We start from the raw sequence: 25,740 nt of genomic DNA on the forward strand, positions 1-25,740 counted from the left end.
ATAGCCATCCTACGAAAGCTTTTATCTTGGTGACATTAACAATATTTTAAATTGATATATACTACTCAGTGCTCACATTTTATTATCACCTAACCACATCATTTTTTATTATGTTGATTTCTTTACATTTTACTATAAAGTGAGGTAATGTCGTGTAATTTGTGACGTCAGAAGACAGTGTGACAGATTTGATTAAGTAGACCATCTTATTCTTTGGAGAAGAGTCCTTGGCTTTGTCACTCTCTATCTCTGATTACTTTTCCGTTACCACTTCGAAACCTCCCCTTTACGCGATTCAATCAGAATAGAGTAGAGAGAAATAGAGAGAGTGATATATTGTTGTTCCTTTTCTCACTATCAGCTGTTTGAGCCTACTTAAACAAGCTTCCATACCTCTATCTCTTTATCTTTATTATGAGGGTTGACTTTGATTTATTCACAATCGAACAATAGGTGGCGTTGACGAGCTATGGCATCACTGTATTTGTGAATAATGACGTTTGTTATTGCGAATCCAGTGGCAATTGACTGAGTGGGTAGTTGATAGTGAACGTTTAAAGAAGCCAATCTGAGCAAAAATTAAAATGGACAAGGTGAAAAGGTGTGTCAGTAGAAAATGACAGAATGCTTAAAGTTTCGGATAAAAATCCATTTGATGATCACTCTGATATATACAGGGTTATTCATAAAGAATGTCCAATCTCTCAACTGTAGACTGTAGATCTCAAAATATGATGATTCTGCTCAACATGCCTTATGCAAATATTGCTAGTTTCCGAGATACGGGGTGTTCAAAGTTTAAATTTAAATTTTGATTTTCGCAATAATTTTTTATATTTTCACAATTTCTCTTTGAAAATTGGCAATTTTACTTTTTTTGGCATGAGGAATCATAATTTGCACTCTAATTTAACATTGCTAATAGAGGGCGCTAGTTACACTTGTTTGTGTTAATTAAATCAAAGTGAACTTTTTTTGGCCTAAACTACAATTAAAATAATACATAAATATTAAAAAGCGTTAAATTCTACAAAAAAAGTTACTCTTCTTTGATTCGTGTAACTCAATCGGTTATCGAGTTATTTACTTCTAAAAAGTTCAATAAATTCTAATTTTTTCATAAAAAAATTTTATTATTCCTTTAATATGTAACAATAACAAATTTGTAAACAAAAATAAAAAACTTCAAAGCAAATGCTCAAAATGCCCACCATTTAATTCAATATACTTTATGATCCGCTTTCGTAAAGATCTCTTAATATCAAAAAATACTTATATCCGCGGCTTCTTCTATATTCCGTCGCCGTTGTGGAACAGAAGTAATTTTTTCTTTGTAAACTAAAGCCTTCATTTGCGACCAAATTGAAAAATCCAAAGGAATTAAATCAGGGCCTCTTGGGGGCCAAGCAAACTCACTTCCACGACCAATCCATCGATGCGGAAACTGTTCGTTTAAGTATTGACGAACTTGTAAAGAATAATGTGATGGTGCTCCGTCGTGCAAAAACCACATATTTTGTCTTAAAGCGAGAGATATATCCTCTAGAGGTCCATCTAAATTGGTTGGCATTTCAAAAGAACCTATTAAATACCCACATATCACACCACACCAAATGTTAACCTTAAACTCGTGCTGAAAATGTTTTTCCCTCATAGCATGTGGATTTTCAGAATCCCACAAATAATTATTTTTATAATTAAATATTCCTCATCTGGTAAATGTTGCCTCACCAGTAAAAAGAATTGTATCCAGAAAATATTTAAGGAGTAATAAAATTTTTTTAAGAAAAAATTAAAATTTATTGAACTTTTTAGAAGCAAATAACTCGATAACCGATTGAGTTACACGAATCAAAGAAGAGTAACTTTTTTTGTAGAATTTAACGCTTTTTAATATTTTTTTATTATTTCAGTTGTAAGTTTAGCCCAAAAAAAGTTTACATTGATTTAATTAACACAAACAAGTGTAACTAGCGCCCTCTATTAGCAATGTTAAATTAGAGTGCAAATTATGATTGCTCATGTCAAAAAACGTAAAATTGCCAATTTCCAAAGTGAAATTGTGAAAACATAAAAAATTATTGCGAAAATCAAACTTTAATTTCAAACTTTGAACACCCCGTATCTCGGAAACTAGCAATATTTGCATAAGGCATGTTGAGCAGAATCATCATATTTTGAGGTCTAGAATCTACAGTTGAGAGATTGGACATTCTTAATGAATCAACCTGTTTACACAGAAGCAGAAATTCTGGCAATAAAAAATTATTGGAAATCCAAAAAAATTTAGTGAAGAAACATTTATTCCTTTTTAGGTATAGGTGAGCAATTGCTTTGATGTCTTCGATCAGTAAATTCGAACATATACGTGTCTTTTCAATAAGATCAGACTTTTCTACCAATTTTTACATCCAATTGATTGATAATGCTTAGCGTTTATTGTTTTGCCAGAGCAGGGTAATTCTTTTTCTATCCCAAACAAATGACGTTTACACCTTCTTGTCCTATTTCTGAGCTCTAAGTGGATTTGAAACCGAATTACTGTATTCACACCACTCCTTAGCTACTTGTTTCGATTCAGGATTATCGTGGTAGATTCAAGTATAATCTAAACTTATAAAAGATATAAAAAGTCTCTTTAACCTTCCAAAAATACTCCAAATTCTGTTAAAAAGGTCGCATATGTACAAATATATATAATGATATCATATGGATTCTCAACATACTAAGTAATGTCTCCTGTAATTTACACTTCTACCCATCATTCGTGAATTTGTTTTGATGCTCGCCTTCCGAAACTAAAATTTTATCCCTGTATGATTGTAAAAAAGTACTGCCTTTAATTTTGAACAACTGAGAATATACCGATTTACATGAAACTTCGGTAAAACTACGAATCTAATAGCGTTATCACTTATGAAACGATAAAACTTATTGAACAGCTGATTAGTATTTAATCGATGCAGTAGGAAAAATTTCAGAAATAGTTGTTGAACACATTCAAAAAAGCTTGATGCTTCTAATGGGTACATAGGACAATAGTAAACAAGAATGTATTCAAGTACGAACTTCCGGATAAAAATGTGTTGATTATGTTTTTGCCTGATTATTGAATCTGTCATTGCATAATCATCTATAAAAACTGTAAATCGTTTAATTTTGTATTGTACAATTGAAAATTTTTGTTTTAATTATATTCATATATACAAATAGTTTAATGAAAATATTAATAGACGCGAGCAATGTGCGCCGAGTTAAGTCTTCTATAATAGGTCTATCGCCTGTTCCTTCTTCGATATCTTTCTTTATCCTGGATCTATGTTGTTAATTCACCTGTTTCGTTGTCGACATCTACTCCCTGTTCCAATTGAAGATTCATCCTTTGCTATGTTTACCAGTCTATCGTCTGTCAATCGATTTATATGTTTATTCCATTATTTTTTACGCTGTGATCCCCATTAGTTAATGTTATCTACGTCACATGATTATTTGATGAGAATTTTGTACCTTCGTACCTTTATTTCTTGTCTGTTTGTTTCGCCATAATACGTTGTGAATCCATCTCGAGGCCTATTTGCTTTGGTTACTTGTCCTCGTAACTGTCTTCTACATCTCCATAACTGGTTATATCAATCCCAAGGTACTTGCATTTCATTCTCTATTGTATTAGTTCTAATTTGTATCTGCTATTTTAATGTAATCATGCATATTTTTTTCAGTCTAGATAGTCATATTATACTGTTTTGTCCTGAGGTTGAAGATATTTGATAATATTTGAAGATCATCTTCATTTTCGGTACATATCATGGCGTTATTGGCATAGCGCAGGATTTAGATTTCTCTGCGCAACGTCTTCTTGATCTGAATCCTTGCTGGTCGCCTTCTAGTGTTATGATCGACTCAATTTTGTGTTGGTGATAATTTTTGTAACGAGTTTCAATGTTGTATCCAGCATATTTATCTCCCGGTACTTAGCCGCATCTTGTTTATCTCCTTTTTTAATCATCATTCAGTGGTTCATTTTGGAGTCCAACCTTTCCGGGAAATTTTCTATTTCCTTCTTGAATTGTGACTTCCATGTTATTTCTTATATGCGGTATGTTGGTTTTCTTAGTATTACCTCTGTTAGGTAGTCCTCTGATATTTGACTTGATTGGCAGATTTCATTTATTTCTTCCCGTTGTTGTCTCACACAATATATATTTTTGGGCGCTGTAAAAGTACCCCTCCATTTTTTTCGAGAATTCTTCTTTTGCTTTTTATCTACCTAACTAGTAAGTTAGTCTCGTTCCGAACCAGTTTGTATTTGCTCTAAGCTTCTGGTGTGTGTAACGTTCTGTATGCTATGAAATCTTCTCGTTTTTGCTTACATTTTTGTTATTGGTTATGACTATGTGTGTGCCTATCGCCTCTTTAGCAGCGTCTTCTATGTTCTTTCTGAGTTTCTCCCAGCTCTCGTTTATAACTTCTACGTTCATTGGTCTTCTATTTTTTCCTTTTTTTCATATAACTCTCTTGTTGTCACAAAAAAACTATGATCATTTTTTCCATTGTTATTTTTCCTGTTTCTTCCTTGGTGACATTTTTGTATTCGTATTTTCGCTAATACAAAACTGATAATTTCCTGCATCAGCGGAGTTTAATGTTCTGTATTAGGGTAGGATGTATTTTACTAATACACCCTGTTCAGGATTCATTGTTTTTTTAATAAAGCAATTCAAAAAATGGGTAGTTTTTATTGAAATACACAGTATTTCTTTTATGACTTAAATTTTACCTTTAAATTAAAAAAAAATACTTTAAACTATTTACAGTTATACCTATTTTCTTTTTTGTACTACACATGAATTCTTCTTCATCATGATTCTTAAGCATCTTGGGTGTTAGTGGAAAATATATATGGTATTATTTTTTGCGTAACTTTTTTTTAAAATTTTGATTTCTACTGTTAAGACATAAAGCAATATATTCTAATTATCTTTTCTCTATTCATAATTTATGTTCAATATCCTTCATAGATTTTCTAATTACTCGCCCACTTTTCTCTGCCCTATAGTTTATCATTCATTATTTTGTCTTTTTTTACGACTATACTAGGGCAGTTTGATTTGAAACTGACTTTCCAGAGGTTGGCATTTCCCCTATGGTGATAATATTTTTAGTTTCTGGATAAAGAAACCGAGAACAAATCATGAAGCCTTGAAAGGCGTCGTCACATGAATTGATTTGTAAGAGGTTCTCTGCTTTATAATGGTTGTGGAAAAACCGTATATATTCTAAGCTAACGGGCATGTGATATTTCTCTTTAAAAGTTATTAATAAATAAGTTATCTGCGAGGGGAAGGCCACGATTGCTTAATGATCGCTCGCCCGTTTTAAAAATTGAGACGATTGAAAAGGAGAAACCTGTTTTCTTGTCTTGTTCGCATAAGAATATCTTCATTGACTAACTAAAAACGATGACTAGCCAATGTTATGCTGATTTACTGACACCTTTTGATACCGATACCGATTACTTTTTTCTACCAAGCTTGAAAAGTCACAACTTGTTTCGCGTGTACTCGCAAGTAAGTTTCGTCATGAACCACTCGTCAGTTGGTATTGAAGCGCGTATCAGAGAGTTTCCCGTGTTTTGCTTAGTGTAAACCAATACTAGTAATTCACGTCGAAAATCAACCAGGGGGGTACCTCCGCCTGATTGAACTTTACGCAAAGTACCGATTTTTAGTGGAGGCCAAAGATTAGGTTTATCATAACCGAATGAAGAGAGAGGATGCTTGGAACAAAATAAAGGCGAAATTGCAGTACCCTGTTGCTATCTTTTGCTTATCTTTCTCAATTCAATTATCAACATAATTGCAAATGCTGCTCACGAATAACAACCAACATGCTTTCTCACTGGCTCACCCTGTTTTCGCATGTCCACCCGAAACATTTCGCTCTATGACAACAGTTAGGCCGAGACAGTTTCGCACAATTTATACACGTTTTAAGAATAATACGAGGTGTGCATATTGAATAACTAGACTGATGATATAAAATATTTAATTTCGACTTAATGTATATTTATTTATTATCATCTTCGATATATACCCCACCTTTATTCCTGTTCCTCTTAATGCGGATTTGACCTTAGGAAAAAGGTTAAAGTTGTACGGTGCAAGATCCGGCGAATAAGATGGGTGATCTAGCACTGGGATGTTGAAATATCTTGACGGACAGTGTGGAATTAGGCACCAGTTTCCCACACACTTCACGCTTGTTAAGCTATTCATGTAAAATTCATGCCGTTACAAATCGTATATCAATTTTTATAGATTCAAGAAACGCACAAATACTTAACCAACGGTCAAAACGATTATTTCTACGACAAAACAAAAAACAGCCTTTATACAAACAAAGGCCAGGGCTACACTGGTTTGTCTACAGACATCGCATTCGAAAAAATAAATTTCAGGCTAAACAGCTGACAGTCGCTAACATACTAGCATACGCTAGTCTCTTTACTTAATAGCCATACCTCATAAAATATTAAAAGAATATAATTTCCATGAAAACTATGTATATTTTGTTTTTATGTTCTCACATGGTTAGGATGTATGTTTCTCATCCACAAGCAGTAGGTATAATCTGTTCATCAGTGATTCCAATTATTTAGAACTTTAGATTAACTTCTCTTGTATATAATTTCTAAATATTTTCGTTATTTGATTGCTCTTTTCGAAGTTGTATTTGTTTCATATTCTGTTTTAAAAGGTTGGTTTATGAATTTTTAACATCACAAGTTTATAGCGTTGGTAGAAAATATCAATATTAGAAACTATTATTCTCATTCGTAGACGATGTCTGAAATAGATGCAGCAATCGTTTTAATGAATCACCCGGTACGATTGGAAATAGGTTTTTTGAAATAGAACTGGAACTGTATTCATTTAATATTCATAATAATTCTCGGTGTTTTTTTGTTAACTAATTATTCATAATATTGAAGAAAGAACTTGAAAAACTTTACTTAAAAAAAGTTCTTATTATACAATTTTATACACATTTTTACATTTTCTATCATTTACAGTAGATTTTGTTGTAGTAGATTTGAAAATCATTGTTGTACCAATAATTTTTTGCCAATGTTTGACGTTTCTTCAATTTTCAGGCACTCCTCCATCTCAAAGAGTGCAGTTCATCCTTGGAGAAGATGCGACAGACGAAAAACATGAAATTCACCCTCTCTTCTCCGAAATGGAGGAGTTGGTGGGAGACGGAGACGAAATGGAGTGGAAAGAAACCGCCAGGTGGATCAAGTTCGAAGAAGATGTTGAAGAAGGAGGAAACAGATGGTCCAAACCACACGTAGCTACATTATCCTTACATTCCTTATTTGAACTAAGAAGTTTATTACTAAATGGAACGGTTATTTTGGATATGGAGGCAAATTCAATCGAACAAATTTCAGATTTGGTATTGGATAATATGATAAATAATAACAGTTTGCCTTTCGATAAAAAAGGAAAAGTGAAGGAAGCTTTGATGAAGAGGCACCGGCATCAACATCAGACAAAGAACCACACGTTGCCTTTTATTAGGTCATTTAACGAAACTAAAAATCATTCTTCTTCGAAGAGTAAGTATTTTTAGACAAATCAAAATTACCTTTTTTTTTCTCGAAATGGAAATACAAAGCATGAACATTTAAATTTAGGGGAAAATAAAGTTTTTTTTCCACGTACTTGGAAAATCTTGAAAGAGGTCATACGTTATTTTAGAAGACCCTCACTGTATAAATGTTTGTGTTCTGATTTCGAGAATTGTTTCTTTACATGTGTAAAACGGTGTCGTAACTGGACGTAATTTTATGTGCAGAATAAGAATTATTCCATCGCGTTTTTGAGAAACTAAAAGTGCCGCAATACATACACTAACGGTCAAAAGTTTTTGTCCATCTCGTAATCTATAGATTGAATTTCAAAAAAATACACTTTAACAAATTTTTTTATCATATTATCAAGCAAAGGCTCCAAAACGGTTTATTACAAACCAAAAATAATAGGATCCGTGTGCCCGTTATTTGTTTAGTTTATGTTTTGTCGGCGAAAACAACAAGTTGAAACTTGCAAGTACCCGCCTGATTTTTTTATTAATCTTCAATTGTGATTTATTTCTTCGATGTTTATGATTGTAGTTTAGTCCCAGTGAGACATAAGAACGTGCTGAGATTCATACTTTTTGGATCAAGACATTTTGTTGTGATGTACGCATACAAATTGTTTTTCTTCTCGAAAATTCGAACTTGTAGGTACTAAAATGGGCAAAACCAGAGTTCTCTCAGTTGAAACTCATGCATTAATCGCAGGACTTCATAGTCTAGGCAAAAGTAACCGTAAAAATGATTGACGACCCACTGGTAGATAACAGCTCAGATCAGTGAATATAGGGATCTGCTTTTGAGTACTTCTACAGTTAAAAAGGGATTGATAGAAGCTGGCCTTTTTAAAAGGATAGCCGTTAACAAACCTCTTTTAAGACGTCAAAATAAAGTTAAGAGATTGCAGTTTTGGGTACAAGAGAAGAGGGTTTGTAGGCAGGTCAAAAAAAGAACGGATGTTATATCCATGTGTACCTAATCTCGACTATAAATGACTGGGGCTGTTCTGGCATAAGAACAACTGGAAACCTGATAAAAATTGAAGGGGATTTTAGGTAAAAAGGCTATAAAAATATTAAAGGAAAGTGTAGTACGCTCTGGCCAGCGCCTCATCGGCAGAAAATTTCCTCAAAGCTGGGACAAGGATGTCAGAAAGATGTGTCCTACTTCCACTTCACAACTTTGGAACATCCTGAAAAACGAATAGAATCAAACAGACGACGATTGTACGTCGAAATTGTTACAGAGAATGCCAAAATTGTGCACCGATATAATAAAAGCAAAAAGGGGTTATATCCATGAATAAAAAATTTAAATATATAACAATTACAGACTGTAGTTTCATTATTACTATTTTCTTATTTAAAATCGATCGTATAGTTTTTATATGTTGTGTATTACCCAAAACAAAAACTGTTTACCGGTAGTGTACGTATTCTTTTGATCTTCTTTGTGATATCGTTAACTGAAGTTTAGTATATTTGTAGATTCAGTAGGTCTTCGATATTACCGAAGTTGGCTCAATCTATCTATTACATTTCAAATTTGAATCTTTCATTTCATTACGTACTCAATGATCTCACTAACCACTAAATATGAACTTACAATAATTACATATTAAGGATTTTTAAGCTCCCATTTAGATGGGAAACAGTTCTAGTTTTTGACTCTATACATTCTCAACGAGGATCTTTTCGATATATACATGATATATAAAAAAATATTTTCGCATATTTATTTATATATTTATAAAGATGATTTTTCCTCTAAGTACATCTAATTATGTTTTGTATAATGATGTGATGGATCTAAAATATCATATAGACGAAAACAACATATATGTCATTTCTGGATCAAGAAATCATGAAAAAATGAAAAGTCTACTTACAAGTGACTTTAAAATACTGGTTTATGGCCGTGACCCACCAAAACATTGCATATTCTAATTAATGGCAAATATCTCCAAAAGAGATTAGGCATGGTGGTGCTATAGAAGTGTTTCCTATCATAGGGCATTCAACCAAGCAATATAATCAGTTTATAAAGAAGTAATTACTTATTAAATGACATTTTCGCTTTCGAAACAAGAAACCTGGTAACTGTTTTGAACCCATCATGTTTGTATGATGTTTCTATAGACACTGTTCTAATTTTCAGTTGATGAACATTTTAGTGACTATTCTTCTGGGAAAGAATCTGGAAAGTTTTTAGGAGTCCCTGGACAGGGTAAAAATTCAAATACATAGAATGTCGTTATTCCTTAGTTCCGTACCTGTTTTTGAATGTTTTAAGTTTAATTTCATAATTTGATGTTTTGCTTATCGAATATGGCTGAATTTTTTGTAAAGTTTTTTTTTTATTTCTCAGTTAACAATTCGATTTTTAAATGATTTAGGTATCTTCCTTGAACTTTTTTGCTTTGGATATTAAAAATATTGCTCAAGTTTATTCCAATTGTATTTATAATTATTTGTTTTTATGCAGGCCTTTGTTGTAACAATCTTATTTTCTCGAAATTTATGCACTTGCTTCTTACCTAGTGATTGTAAAATTAATCAAATTCTTATTGTACAATTAGTGCATGTTGCCTGTTCCATCATTATTCGCTACATTTTTTTAAAACAAAGACTATAAAATGGATATTCCGAAAATCAGACTTATTTTGTTGGCATTTTTCGCATGAAATATCACAAATTTGAATAGAAGCCAAAAGAAATGAAAATGCTTCCAAATGTAACTGGATTTTTTTTTCTAATGTTAATTAATGTATTGATTCAGATAAATCTATAAAGAAAAGTGCAAGCTATGTATCAATACACAGAAATCACAGTTCTGGGGATCTCTCCGAAGTTCAACACAACTTAGCGTTTATGAAAAAGATTCCAACGGGTGCAGAGGCGAGTAACATTCTTGTAGGGGAAGTTGGATTTTTAGAAAAAACTTTATCAGCTTTTGTTAGACTTAATACAGCCACTATTTTGGGGGATTTGACTGAAGTTCCAGTGCCAACTAGATTTTTATTCATCCTTCTCGGTCCTTTATCAACTTCTTCTAGTATGTATAAATAATATAATAATTTGTTCATATTAACATAAATTTAATATATTTTTTAGGCTACCATGAAATTGGTAGAGCCATGGCGACACTGATGTCAGATGAGGTGTTCCATGAGGTAGCATACCGAGCACGTAATAGAAGTCATTTATTAGCTGGTGTAGATGAATTTCTTGATGCAGTAACAGTATTACCACCCGGAGAATGGGATCCTGCTATAAGAATAGAACCACCGGCAGCCATACCTTCTCAAGATGCTAGAAAAAGACCACCTGAAAAAATGATGGAAGAAATAGATGAGGAAGAACAAGAACAAATACAAAGAGCTGAAGCTGGATTGGCTAGAACTGGAATATTATTCGGAGGTTTAAAGAATGATATCAAAAGAAAAGTGCCATTTTATTTATCAGATTTTAAAGATGCTTTTTCTACTCAATGTATCGCTTCTTGGATATTCCTTTATTTTGCTTGTCTTTCACCTATTATAACATTTGGAGGTCTTCTCTCTGAAGCAACTGGTAAAAATATGGCAGCAATGGAATCGTTGGTATCTGGATTCGTTTGTGGTGTTGGATACGGATTATTCTCCGGACAACCTTTGTCTATTTTAGGATCTACAGGACCAGTATTAGTATTCGAAACGATAGTTTTTGATTTCTGTTATACCATGAAATGGGATTACATGTCATTTAGATTTTGGATAGGAACATGGACTGCTATTATTCTATTGATATTGGTAGCAATTGATGCAAGTGCATTCGTTTGCTATATTACTAGGTTTACTGAAGAGAACTTCGCTACTCTGATAGCTTTCATTTTTATTTACAAGGTTAGTAATTATATGTAATGTATTTTTGCTCTGTAGTCTTTATTCACAGTTCTCTCAGTTACAACAATGCTTCTTAGAATTTTATGGTGAGAATTTGCACACCCAACTCCTGGAAAATAATTTCTTATTTTATAATTATCAGAAAATTGAAACAGGATCCAAAACCCAATATTATATTGGGTATGGATGTTAATTGCTTTAATATGAATAAATAAAATCCTATATGAGAGAAAAAATGTTTTCATAGTATTTTCCATTTCAGGCTGTGGAAAACGTGTGGGCAATAGGGAAGAAGTTTCCAATAACGGTGGACGTAAATAATATAAATATGGAATGTTCTTGTACTTGGAACGATTCTATATCTTCATCGTTGTCAAATTTTTCAAATACTGCTACGGTTAATCAAACATTATGTCAGGTAAATAACTTTCTTTTGGACCAAATTTGGTGGAAAATATCAATAATTATTAATAAAATAGAAAAAAAAACAGGTAAATTAAGTATGGACATATAATGAGGAATGAGTCAATGGACAATTGATAGTAAATGAATAGGAAATAGCAAAGAAAAAGAAAAAGAAGATTGAAAATTGACAGGATGCAGTAAGGCAGTAAGTGAAGAACTATAGTAGATTGGAAAATAAGGAGGTGTAGAAAAAATAAGTAGGAGAGAACAACTTTTCACCTGAAAACACACAAAATATTGACAATAATTTTGAAAAAAAAACTGAATTGTCTTAGATGGCAATAATTTTTTATGAGGAACTATCGGTTAACTATAAATAAAAAAAAAACGCAAACAACTAATAGTATGAAAAATGAGCAGTGTATAGCAACAAAAAACATAAAGTTTGAAGTCAAGGAAAGATATGGGGAAAATATGGAATTGAAATATAATTAAAATATTTTTAATAATGAATTGTATTTTTCAGCAATTGAATGGTACACTATCTGAAGGCTGTTTCACTCCACCATATTCTCCGGATATATTTTTAATGTCAGTTCTACTGTTTCTTGGTACTTTCGTCATTTCAATCCAATTGAAAGACTTCAAAAATGCTCTCTACTTTCCATCCAAAGTAAGTACATAATCATGAATGGTACCAAAACAATATTAATCAAAATCTATCAGAAATACCAACATAACAAAACTTAGCAATCACAACATACCAAAAGTAGAATTATTCTTTTAGATAGTATACCAATAATTAATCATAGATCTTGAAAACCTCTGAGTATATATCCCAAAAATGGTCATAGGTAATGAAATATATCTCATACCCTAAATTTGCAGATTCTGTACATTAACATAGAAACAAATTATAAATGTTTCAAAATCTAGGCGTAATTTTGATACTGGATTCAAATACTATGAAATCGTTTTCAAATTCCCTAATTTCACATTTTCTTTCAGGTACGTCAATTTATTAGTGACTTTGCAGTCATAATAGCAATATGTTCCATGACCCTTTTAGATTACTATGTCAGCATTCCAACTCCAAAACTTGAAGTTCCTCATGAGTTAAAACCTACCCTTCCAGGAAGGGGATGGATAATAGCACCATTTAATCATAATCCTTTCTACACCGTATTTGTGGCGATACCACCAGCTCTATTAGGTACTATCCTAATATTCATGGATCAACAGATTACTGCTGTCATTGTCAATAGAAAAGAGTTCAAACTCAAAAAAGGTTTGTTTTTCTTCCTATAGTTATTGTATCTCATAAAATTATTTTTTTAGGTTGTGGTTACCACTTAGATCTCTTTGTTTTGGCGATTCTCATCGAAATATGTTCTGTTATGGGTCTACCATGGTTCGTAGCAGCAACAGTACTCTCTATAACACATGTACATTCTCTTAAACTGGAATCAGAATGTGCAGCTCCGGGGGACAAGCCTCAATTTTTGGGTGTAAGAGAACAGAGGGTCACTCATATCTTGATATTTGCATCAATAGGTTTATCAGTATTTTTGACACCTATGTTGGGTCATATACCTATGCCCGTTTTGTTTGGAGTATTTTTATACATGGGCATTTCTTCATTAAAAGGACTACAATTCTTTGACAGGATACGAATTATGTTAATGCCTAACAAGTATCAACCGGATTTTATGTTTTTAAGACAGGTAAGTTGGACATGGTATGCATTTGTTTAGTAGTTTCAAAAGCTATCTCAAATTTACTAAGGTTTCCAAGGATTTCAGATACTTTAATGAGTATGCCTTGAATAATTAACTCGTGACTAAATGGAGTCCTAACACAAAAAATATCAATTGGATGGATTGGAATCTCTCACTTTTTGAAAATTATAAATTGAAATAGTAATTATAAATTCTGTTGGTTTCAGGTACCCATCAAAAAGGTTCATCTCTTCACAATCATCCAATTAACCTGTTTAATTTGCCTCTGGATGGTGAAATCTTTCAGCCAGACTTCAATATTATTTCCTCTAATGTTGGTAGTGATGATTGGGATCAGAAAATCTTTAGATTGGATCTTCACAAGACGAGAGCTCAGGATTCTCGACGATGTTATGCCAGAAAATAATAAAATATATCAATTGGATGATGAAGAGGTGGGCTGTGTGAGATATATTTCTAAATTATTTTTAGGTCCCAAGTTGGTGATAAATAAGCAATACATGAAATGCAATCAGATTGCTAAAGAATCGTTGTAATTGGAAAAATATGATGAAAAATGTAATGAAATACTCTATATAGCGTGATATTTTTCTTATAAAAAGAATTTATAGTGAACAAATATATAAAATGGGAATGTTATAATTTATTAAAATACCTAAGTACAGCACAGGGAGCTGAGTAATTCTTCAGTTTCTTAGGCTATGCGAAAACTTTAGAAACATTTGACACTTCCATGCAAACTACACATTATGTCTACAACTAAATTTTATTTTAAATTGTTAGGAATTTGCAGGTTGGTGTATTTAACAAAAATTATATTATTATTATTACATCCCTAAGACGATTAATTTGTTCAATTTCCTGTGTCAAAAAACACTGGATTGTGAAAAAATTTCAGCCAGATCTTAACTGTTTTGGGTCATTTATACAGGAACCGCTAGTGAAATGTGAACATTAATAAAAAATCTAAAAGTTTTGGTTCATTCAATTTTATAAACAAAAACGTCAATTTAATTGTATCAGTGAGATTGCGTCTTTTGTAATAAAGTTTTCTTTGCCCTGTTAAAATTCCTCACCTAAGCTTCGCGATCTTAACACGACATTTGCGGAATTTCGATTGAACAATTGTACCAATTAAAAAGTCAGAAATTGGCCGTAAAAGGCCAGTTGGTCTAATTAATTGGTGAGCGTTAGAAAATTTTTTACCAAGTGTTAAATTTCTCAAGGTCATCTTTGCTCATCCATGCTTTATCTCTTCAATAAATTAATTTTAGTTTGGACCATATTTATCCAGATTCAATTACAGTGTTCATACTAGCCAACTTTTCTTCAGAAAATTCTGTGCTATTTAATTTTCTTTGTTTCTTTCAAAAATAAAGGTGGTGCTTTGTGTACATTTTTTTATGCACTTAGAAAATAAGAAACACTTTAAAGGGGTGAATTAAGAACTTTATTTCTACTGTCACCCTTTTAGATTAAAAACTAGAAATTCTTCGCGACTTAAAATATACTTTTCTAGGAAAGGGATGGTTATGATTATGGAGTTCATATTTGAAAAGTGTAAAAAATCTGTCCCATAAAATTTGGGATGAAAAGTAAGTTTTTTTTTATTACTGGAATATACCGGTAGTGTTTAGATAAATTGTGATATCTATCTAATTTAAGCCTAACGTTTTTAAATAATTGAAAATTGGAAAAATATGATGAATAACAACCCTTGCAAACCCTCCTGTATGCACATGGATTAGGATAGGTGGTGGAAAGAAAGAATTATTCTTATGTCTTATAATTAGTTTCAAAAAATATAATCTGTAATCAAAAACGTTTAGCACATATTTTTAAAAAATTGAATTGTTAATTTAACACTATAAAGGATTTTTCTCCCTTATTAGTCAATGTACATAAAGCAGTACCCACAGATGTCGAAATTAATGTACATTATTCTGGACCAAGTAAATGATTTAATTAAGAGCTGCAATTTTTTCGCTGACCAGTGTAATAGTTGATTTTTTCAAATTTTATAAAAACTGAAATGGTATTCCACAAATTTATAGTACAAAAAAAATATATTTAAAATAAAATAGTTATTTGTTTATATTTTTAATCTGTATTATAACTAATTAAGTGATTAGGACAATTTTTAACATTTGGAGAGATCTGTGAATAAGTATATTGTTTTATAAAAAGTACATTATTATCAAATCCTCCCCATGTTATTAATGGTGTATTATGTATAGTATCAAACTTGTATTATTTTTGAGGCGAGAACTAAATCTTAACGTAGAATATCAACACGCATTTCCATTTTTTTTTATAAAAAATGGTTTGTTTTCATTTGTTTAAAAACTTTTGAAAAGGGGCCAAAATTTGTTGCTATTAGTTGTCAAATAATAGATTTGTTTGTTCAATCTGGTTCCAAAAAGTCAATAACAATCTTAATTTGTTGTTATCTGATATTAACAATAACTTAATATAAGATAATACCTGCAAATTGGAAACTTGCTCGGATTTAATCCCATCAGAAAAAGCAAAAAATTGTTCCCAACAATTACCGTCCGATCGCTTAGTTCATGGAAAAGTTTTTAACCAGCAAATATTGAGTCTGCTAATATCATCAGCGACCATTATATTAAAATATGGAGAATCCAGAGTCAGACTGAATATATTGAAGGCATTTCACAAAGTTTGGCATGCCAACCTTCGAAATAAGTTAAGATAGTATGGTTTGTCGTCCTTACTCATCGACTGGCTTAGTAGCTTTCTCAAAAACCGATCCACCCAATTCGTTAACGATAGAAATATCTCAGATACATTTGAGGTCAACGTTGGTGTTTCCCAGGGACGCAGCTTGTCACCCACTCCCTTACTTCGATACATCAACGATCTACTTGACAAAACTGCAAACCTGATCCAAATCTGTAGGCGTCAACATATCAACACCATCGATACCGATCTTTTGGAGTAAAATGGAAGCTATTTGATTGAGTTTAATGCAGCAAGACCCAAACTGCTCTTTTTACGAAAAAGACTGGCACTGCGGCTCAGGATTTGGTTTTGTTTAGGTTAGGCCAGGTTGAAATATCACTATTATCGCTTGTTGGGTATTGATGTTTGGAGCAAGATGTTCTGGCATAGTCTCGTGACCGAATTTGCTGTGGCAGTTTCACAAAAACTTGGATTCCTCTTTAAGACCAAAAAGCCATATACTCCGCTTCTAATGCTCTACAAGGGCCAGATTTGTCCATCTTTGGGGTATCGCGCGCACATTCAGAGCTCGGCTCTCAAGTATACCCTGAGGATGCTCGACTCAATACAGAAGGAAGCAATTCTACTTAAAGCGATTCAGAGTTGATAGCTTAAACTGCTTACAGCATACAAGAAAGGTCGCCGACCTGACTCTGTTTTATCGATACTACTGCGACAGATGCTCTTTCGAGTTATCGATTATAATCCCTCCTATCTACGTGCTCGACGAGCAGACATAATGCGTTGTTTGCTATTCATTCATTTAGTTATTGTTTTTGCTCTTTTTATTCTATATTCTATGTTCGTTCCACTTGTTTCTACTTTGTCACATCTCGTTATAATTTCCTTGTTTTCTATTTGTATATCAGTTGTATCCTCTCCTTTATAAAAGTACTGTGTCTTTTATACGTTCATCTGCAGTCCTTATTTTCCATATTCTTCCTTCTCTAAAGAAAAAGTTACAACTTACCAGCACAAAGCACCCAAAAACTCTAATCTATCTATACTATCTAGTCATTCGAACTGAATATTAACTAGTCCAATACACCCGAAACTGTTTATTGTAAGTAAATATATGATCTGGTTTGGATGTGGGCATTGTGGGGCAGTAAACAGTGTCTACTATAAATATCATCAATGGTTCCAAAAATTCCAGCTATCCGATAGCTTTAATTTTTTTACACTATCATAAATGATAAACAAACTAGAATTTTTTGGACTGACATTTTGTATAGATAAGCTAATGAGTAAATTGATTAAGATTTAATTCTCTGCAATATTTCAATTGTGATATTATTAGAATTGTTTCAATTGTATTTGTCGAATATTTAAATTTCAAATTCAGTGCCTTTTCCATTAAAGTAGTAGCTTAATTCACTTGTATTCAAGATAAAGAAAGAATTGATGCAAAATTTTATATGCTTGAATATACATGTATATTTGATTGTATCTTGAGGTCCTTTTCAAAATTTTCATTTAACAATTAATTACTATTTCCTCATTTGTAAATAAAAGTTTTCCCTATGCACTTTTTGCTAAATTTATTGAAAAATTACTTAGGTTTCTTATCTGTTTTGTCAAAATATTACAACTACCTTAAACTGTTAGATTACAATTCAGTTTTCTGTTATATTCTATGCTAAATTATGAAGTATAAGAACCAAATTTTTGACCAGTGCTTCAAGCGTTTACAAGAATCATTTTAATAAGCTACTTACATAAATGTTGTGTTTCCAGTTGTTATTTTTTCTGCAATAATTTGGAATTCTAAATGTGATAAGTTGTCGTTACATATCTTATATCATTTATATTTTATAGTTCTATTTATTTTTCAATAAATTATATTTATTTTTCTTTTATTTATTTTTTTTGTTCTCATCATACGTCACCACAAAAACGTAAGTAAACATCACACAAGTTTTATTCGGAATAATTTTTAATGTCAATCATCTACTGCATAAATAATGCACCAGCTCACACTGTAACATATGATAAAGTGTGGATCATCTAAACAGAATAAACTCTCCTTACTGCGATAAAAAATGTTTGTATTAATTAAATGAATTTTACTAACATTAAATTGTGCATTAGCTACTTTTGTTGATTTGATATACAGAAGCAACAAACCTAAAAAAAACTTATGATAGATAAGATATGAATTACTTATAACTTGTTCTAAGCAGCACAACAAAAATCTCATTATTAGCACTGAATGCAACTAGAAATATCTAAAATTAATTCATTGATAAACAGGTGCAAAACAACAATTAATAAATAAAAAGCATAGCATTTAGTTCACCATAACTTTAACAATACAATGAGAAACAACTAAACAACTAAATTATGTTATTGGAATCGCTGTGTGTTATTATTTTGTTTACTTCCTAATTTCCATACTTTTTTCACTGTATTGTAGTAAATTTCAGTTGTTTATATGCTGTTAGTTCTTGTGCTCATAATAAAAATGAAAATTAATTAGTTATTAAAGAGTAGCTAGAAAATAAACCAAAAAGCAATCAATCTGAAAGGAAGTTATTTTCATATACCTCGAAAAGATAATTTTACGAAAAATCAAATACACCAGTCAGCCAAAAAATTGACTCAGGACGCACACATCGCTGTCGAAAGTCTCTAACAAAAAATCTGTAGCTCCCATTCTTTTTCTAATTTTAGCATCGCATAAACCTAACCTAACCCTTAGTCTTAGCTTTATAATGAGTGTGTATGTCGATATTTAATCATTTTTCTTATAAATAAATAATAACACAAAAAAAAATCTTAAACAATGAAAAAAGGTTATAATTAACAGTAAAGAAGATACAGGCTCAAATTTGTCAAAATAATCATTTATTTGAAATTAGCCTATTAATATTTAATGCTCTCTCCTCTTGCTCTAATGACAGCCTCCAATTGCCTTTTCATGAATGGAATAAGAATTCTATATTTTGAAGTTAATACATTTTGCTGTTTAGTTTTTTTGCGAGTGACTTACGATTGCAAGGGGTGTCGCTTGAGTCGTTTTCTTTACTCACTAGCACTAGCAATATTCAGTATCTTTACACAATTTTTATCTCATATTGTTAATTTATTAATAATGAAATGAAAATACCAAGGTTCATTTATTGATTTATTCATATACAAACCTTTTTTTATATTTAGGACCAATGGATTCTTATTGTACAGACTCATAAGTTCATTTATTTATTTAAAAATGTTATTACTTTCAATTAGCCCAACACTTGTTGATAATAAAGGTTTCTAACTATTTTTTAAGGTAATTTCAACTGGAGCTCTTATGCATTATACTAATATACTGAGTTTATTTTGGTTTGGTTTATCCACACAGCACCGAACTTAACATGCTGTTTTTATACTCTTTTGTTTTTATAACCAGTTTCTTCATCTCTTTCGATAAATAAGTTCTGTTTTAGCTTAATCCCATTAATACTTCATCAATCAATCAGTACTTAAGAGCACATACAAGTTTACTGCGAAAAAAAAACTGTTGAAATTCTGCATGAGTATTCTGCTATCCCTGTCCTTATTTATCTCATTGTTGTTCCAGGTTTTCTATATTTTATTATAGGTTTATTGTATAATTGCTTCATTAAGCTGTTTTCTTAGATTGAAGAACAGTTGATGTACTTTTGTATGTGTAATGTACAGTTTGGTTGACTGACTTTTTTTATTGATAAGTTTCAGAATTCTGAACTCGATTTGTCCAGACACTGTACTCTTGCTATCCATCAAACTGTTTTTTTACTTCAAGGTTAATTGTTTTTATTTGTATGTACAATTTTAAATATGGTTGACTGGATTTGTCTTACCCTTCTTTCAGTTCTAAATAATACTTATACGCTGAATTTTTTCAGTAACGGTACTGCTTCTGTTATTCTCCTCTCTGTATTTGCAACGAACACCAATCCTAAAGTCAATATTATGTTTGATAATTGTCTATAAGTATTTAAAATGTGATTTCATTGTTGCCTAAGTGGTAATCTAACTGTACCAATATGGGTGCGCTTATGCTTTTCTATAAAAAAAACCCTGCTTCTTCATAAAATAACTTGGAACCATTACCATTTTCAGGAAAGATCGGGAAAAAATCCAATAGAGATCCAAAAAAAATCTGGAAATTTGAAAATTCCCTTAGCCAACGGAAATGTTATGAATATACCTTTATCTGCAATTAATATTTCCGAAGAAGTGGATAAAACAGGTATATGGAAACATGTGAATGATTGCCAAAGTCAAGAAAAAGTAAAAAAGAAGAGTCCCAGGAGTAAAACGTGAGTATTATATTGAAACCACCATATTTCCTCATTGGAAACAACAGTTTTAATAATTATGTAACGAACAAACGGAAGCGAAACAATACAAAGTTTTGCCTCTATTAAAATTTCAGTGGTTTCAAATGAAATAATTTGAAGTACAATAAACATATCAATTGGGTTGAGCATATAAGAATCGTTGCAAATAAGATCAAGTTTCCCTCATAGACTTGAACCAAAGGCAGAATTCATTTAAAAAGTTTAATTCCTGAGATATTAATTATATAGCCAAACCGAAGAAATGTTTGTGAAAAAATCAGTGAAAAGGGACATATATAGAAATAACATATTTCTCATCCACTGTTTTACCATTATTTTTACTCCTCTGAAACAATTTTTTATTATAGTAAGTTTAAAAAGAAGAAACCTGGACGAAAAGAGGAAAAAATTATCAAAGATGAAAAGCTGGAGAAAAGACTGTCGACTTGTCAAGAAGAGGACGAGGGTTTCATCATAAAGGTGACAGACACGTCTCTTCATATTTAAATCTAAATATACATTAGACATCAACACAGTATACACTATTTCATATAAACTGTAAGTAGAAGCTAATTATAACTGAACATATCATCATAATATCAAAACTATTTAATTTCTTTCTCTTACCATAGTTTTGAACTAGAAGAATTTAAAAAAAATAAAAATCCTCCATTTTTAATTTAACAATACTTTGTTTTATTAAAAAGCTGAATGGATATTGACCTGACTTCGTTCCAAGTAAATTATAATTACAAAAAATTTTCATGTAAATAATTAATATTTCTCTATAAATTTTATACAATTCCTCATTTCTGGGTTATTTTAAAAAATCATTGCATGCCCCCATTGTTTTGTTCACTTTTGGTTTTTAAATTGAAAAATATGTTTTTTCTTTTTTATAAATATATACATTGTGAAATTTGGTTATAATGGTTTTAAACCACCACAAATTGTTTTTCTTGTATTTAAGTAAACTATTACATGTACATGAGTACTTAGCTTCAATTGCTTATTATAATAATAATAATAATAATAGCATTCGTGATCGTGGCCGTCAAAAAACTGCAGAGAGTTCAATAAAATTTTGATTTAAACAAAACAATTAGGACATGCGATAAAATTAAAAGCTTAACAACACAATTTTATTTCATTTTTCAGAATCCCTAAATAAACTCATTAGATGAAACGTTGAGGAGGTCCATATTCAAATCATACGACTGACGACTAAATTCATCCATTCCAGTATTATATCAACAGTTTTTTACATAAAAAATATATTTTAATACCCTTGATACGGTTTCCTTTAAAAAACATTTAGGTAATAGAGAAATTAGTTAAATATAGTCAATGTATTAGTTTTCTTTTTCTATAACTTATATCTCAAAAATCTATGGATTTGTGTGTGTACTAGTTAATAATCACTTTAAACAATTTTGAAAATTAGCTTTATTTTTTTTTCAAATTCCACTGGAAAATTCACAAAAAATCCCAAACGTTTTCTTGCTTCTAGTCTTTTAGTTGCTTGTCTACGTCTGCTGTTCAATAATTTGAATCCTAACATGAAGAAAACAATATGTTGATTCAGTTTTGGCGTTTCTTTATCCCCCAAATGTCGGTATCGTCAGCTTATTTAATATCCTAGACCGAAATTTGGTCTAAGAATCGTGCAAAGTATAAAAATGCTTCCACTGGGAAAATTTTTTACTCCTAAGTCCTCTAAACTAGATAAATATGTATATCTAGAAATTTTATGGAATTTGACATCAATACATTACCTCATTAGGATATTGTTATATAAGATTTGTCCTCAGCGAAGGTTTTTCAAAGATTTTATGAAAAAGGCTGTAAATATATCAAAATATTCTGTACATTCGCATATCTGTAGGTTTAACTTTGGTATTTGTATTACCATTATATTTTATAAACAATATTATCAAATATGTGTAAAATAAAAAACAATATAAGAAGCAATTTTGTTTGATTAGTGGGTTTGAAAACATCATTTTGTAGTTCATAATACAGGTAAGTTATATGAGTTATATGAGGGTGGCTCAAATATAAACCGGAATTTTTAAATAAACTGCGAAAAATTTAGTATCGTAAAAGTGGATGTACTGGATGTTGGACTGGTCTGTCTTACTTATAGCCATTAGCGACGATTCGTGTTACCGATTAGAACAGCAGCGGTGTATAAAAACTCATTTTGGGAAACCAACGCGGTTCTGTACGCGATATGGCTAAAGAATTGGGCACCACCAGTATTGAACAAAAAATTTATGAACGGTTCGGCTACCGCAAAATTTCAGCCAGATGGGTATCAAGCAGCGGTATGAAGAAAGAAGAAAATTATTGCACCGAAGATTCACCTAGGGAGGGTAGAGGTACACGATACACCGAGATAGTTCTCCTTACCTCTACCACTATATTCCGGAAAGTAAACCCGCGTCTATGGAGTGTTGGAAGAAAGACTAAGGAGCGCCAGTTAAAGCGAAAGTTACTCTTTCAGCTAGGATTCATTGCGGTTGACTTACTCATTGAACAATGAACTGTGAACGCTCAGTATTATTATAACCTCTTAAAACATGGTGAAAACTGTCTCCTTATGAAAACGACGTCGGAAAAATTGCTGAACACAATTTTTGCAACTGCAAAAAGGGATACAGTATTAAATGTGGCTACAAAAAAGTTGGACTGTTTTGTTCTCTGGCATGTACACCTTGTCAAGACCTGTCGTGCTCTAATATTGAATCACTAACAGTGGATGATCCGTTTGATTCCAACGAGGCGACATGGGATATATTGTGAAATTTCTGGAACCGTTGGTAATATTCATACTGAACATACTGTTTACGCCACCACTCACAATTACACTGTCTGACGCGCGTTTCGATAACCAAGTAATCGTTTTCAGATATCGAAACGCGCGTCAGACAGTGTAATAGTGAGTGTTGGTGCAAACAATGTGTTCAGTATATATTCTATAGTTATTCACTTTTTAAAAATCGAAAATATAATTGGCGCAGTCAGTAGTATCGCGAAAGAGTCCATATGATGGAAAGAAGTTTTTGAAAACTAAAATTGAAAAAAATCGAAAGCATTCCTGGACCACCAGCTTAATCTAGACATCTTTCTGGAAATAAAACACTTGAAGTTTCATCCTGTCAGTTTTGAGGAAGGAAATTAATCATCACAATGCCAAATGCAACCACTGTACGCGTATGGTGGAGGGTCAGTATTGATATGTGAAATCATTAACTTGGAGGGTCACACCAATATAGTGCTAATTCAAAAAGGTTGGGTCACACATTGTTGGCTTATTAAAATCATAAGTGGTACCTTTCTCTTCCTTTGTACGAGATAACTTATTCTCTTCATGCAAAATTACCTTGAAGAGATTGAAATCTAAGCACAGGTATGGCCTGACGTTAATGTAATATAGCCTTTAAATTCGCTTATGAGCTGTCACTCAAATGAAATATTTAAACGATATAGCTATAAAGTTGTCGTTGAGATAAAAAAAATGTGAGCTATTAAAATAGGTCCTTTCAATTTATTACATATTTTAGAGGTTTAAATTTAAAAAAAAAATAAGGAAAGTTTTAATTCCACCTTCAGATAGTAATTTTTTATCAAATTCATTGCAAAATAGAAATTATAATTTTGCTAGGGAGTGTTCTAACACTAAAACAATTTTTTTTTAAATAAAATATATTTCAAGAAATTCTATTAACAAATAGCAAAAAATAAATTATTCTGCTACTGTTTAATAAAAGAAACATAATTTGCAATAATCTGTATAAACTGCTGTCCCACAGTTGGTCATTTATTTCAAACTAGAAGAACTTGCTCCAGAAATCAGAAGTACTGTATGGATGTCCACTGGGCTTATTATTTTTAGGTTTGGTAAATATGTCTTTTTCTTTTTCATCTATATTAACAAAATTTTCTGATACTTCCTCTTTGCCATATTTATCCTTTTTTTTTATTACGCAGTATTCTTTGTTTCCAATTTTATGACATACTGTAGTTTCTTCATTGCCTTCATTATCTCTAGTGGTTCTATGAGTCTCTATAGACTGAAATTCAATGAAATTAAGTTGTGATTTTATGAAAGTTATTAAGTACATACCCCATCAGGATTTTGTATGGTCCTTATGGATTGACTAGTTCCAAAAAAGAAGCTTTTAGTTTTCTGCTTCTCATAAGGCATAACTTCATTGTCAAATTTTCCCTCCAATACTTTACTTACATTTCCATTTTTCACACTGAAATTAAATTGCATAATAGCTGAAATTTATTACATAAACTATAATAAAGCTTACCTTTCGTCCAAATCTCTATCAACCATATCAGAATAATTTTTTACTGGTTTCTCATAACCTGGTTTTAGAAACTGGTCACGTAAATTTTCGGGATTTTCACTGGGTCCACTTGGAGGTGTTTGTGACCAATCATCTAGAGGTGAATTTGGAATTCCAACTGAAAATTGAGCATAAATAGATTTTAGAATATTTGATAAATAGACTTACTTGAAAATTCACTATTTCCATATAAGCCAAATATTCTCAGGACATCGCTCAACTGTTGCTCAAAATATCTGTGCATTTGTATGGGATCCGAGAACACATCAAAGTTTCTTCTGCTAAAAGGGTCCTCAGAATAAAAATCATCACTATCATAATCACTCACTCGAGGGTCTTTTCTAAATCTGAAATATTTAAAACACATATATATGAGGATGTACAAACTTTCTAGAAACTACTAATTAAGTAAGAAATTGTTACATCGTATTGTTGACATTAAAAACTACTTACTGATTATGATCCTCATTACGATCCATCCCAAATATTTTTCGAAAAAGATCCATGTATATTACTATTAATTTATCCTTTTAATAATTTGAAAACTTCTGCTTTGACATTAAGTATTTTCAAAACACGAGAATTGAAATATTACTAGTGACGTGCGATATATCAAGATCAAATTATCTAGCACTGTTATTTTATCACTGAATTT

General features: G+C 31.5%; 2 protein-coding genes across 15 annotated transcripts in view; one reads left to right on the forward strand and one right to left on the reverse strand.

Moving 5' to 3' along the window:
- Positions 1–22,695, forward strand: part of LOC130894345 (sodium bicarbonate cotransporter 3) — a 50,608-nt gene extending 27,913 nt beyond the window's left edge. For 7 of the 14 annotated variants that reach the window (XM_057801115.1, XM_057801160.1, XM_057801133.1 and 4 more), the window contains 11 exons: positions 7,154–7,621; positions 9,800–9,868; positions 10,421–10,696; positions 10,756–11,525; positions 11,788–11,943; positions 12,457–12,603; positions 12,939–13,218; positions 13,269–13,654; positions 13,876–14,103; positions 20,504–20,703; positions 21,093–22,695. In XM_057801115.1, coding sequence (XP_057657098.1) covers positions 7,154–7,621; positions 9,800–9,868; positions 10,421–10,696; positions 10,756–11,525; positions 11,788–11,943; positions 12,457–12,603; positions 12,939–13,218; positions 13,269–13,654; positions 13,876–14,103; positions 20,504–20,703; positions 21,093–21,231 — 3,119 coding nt within the window. In that variant the 3' untranslated portion in view covers positions 21,232–22,695. The remainder of the gene's footprint in view (positions 1–7,153; positions 7,622–9,799; positions 9,869–10,420; positions 10,697–10,755; positions 11,526–11,787; positions 11,944–12,456; positions 12,604–12,938; positions 13,219–13,268; positions 13,655–13,875; positions 14,104–20,503; positions 20,704–21,092) is intronic. The other 7 variants (XM_057801142.1, XM_057801151.1, XM_057801180.1 and 4 more) reach the window with 3 other exon arrangements.
- Positions 22,696–24,414: 1,719 nt separating this feature from the next.
- On the reverse strand, positions 24,415–25,732 carry LOC130892297 (HCLS1-associated protein X-1-like). The gene is made up of 5 exons (XM_057797655.1): positions 25,539–25,732; positions 25,254–25,432; positions 25,047–25,203; positions 24,854–24,989; positions 24,415–24,800 (listed from the first exon to the last, which is right to left on the reverse strand). Exons 1-5 carry the CDS (start codon positions 25,589–25,591, stop codon positions 24,558–24,560), a joined length of 768 nt encoding a protein of 255 aa, XP_057653638.1. The 5' UTR covers positions 25,592–25,732; the 3' UTR covers positions 24,415–24,557.
- Between the last annotated feature and the right edge of the window lie 8 nt (positions 25,733–25,740).

Source organism: Diorhabda carinulata, chromosome 1 (genome assembly GCF_026250575.1).
Source record: "Diorhabda carinulata isolate Delta chromosome 1, icDioCari1.1, whole genome shotgun sequence".
Classification (NCBI taxonomy): domain Eukaryota; kingdom Metazoa; phylum Arthropoda; class Insecta; order Coleoptera; family Chrysomelidae; genus Diorhabda; species Diorhabda carinulata.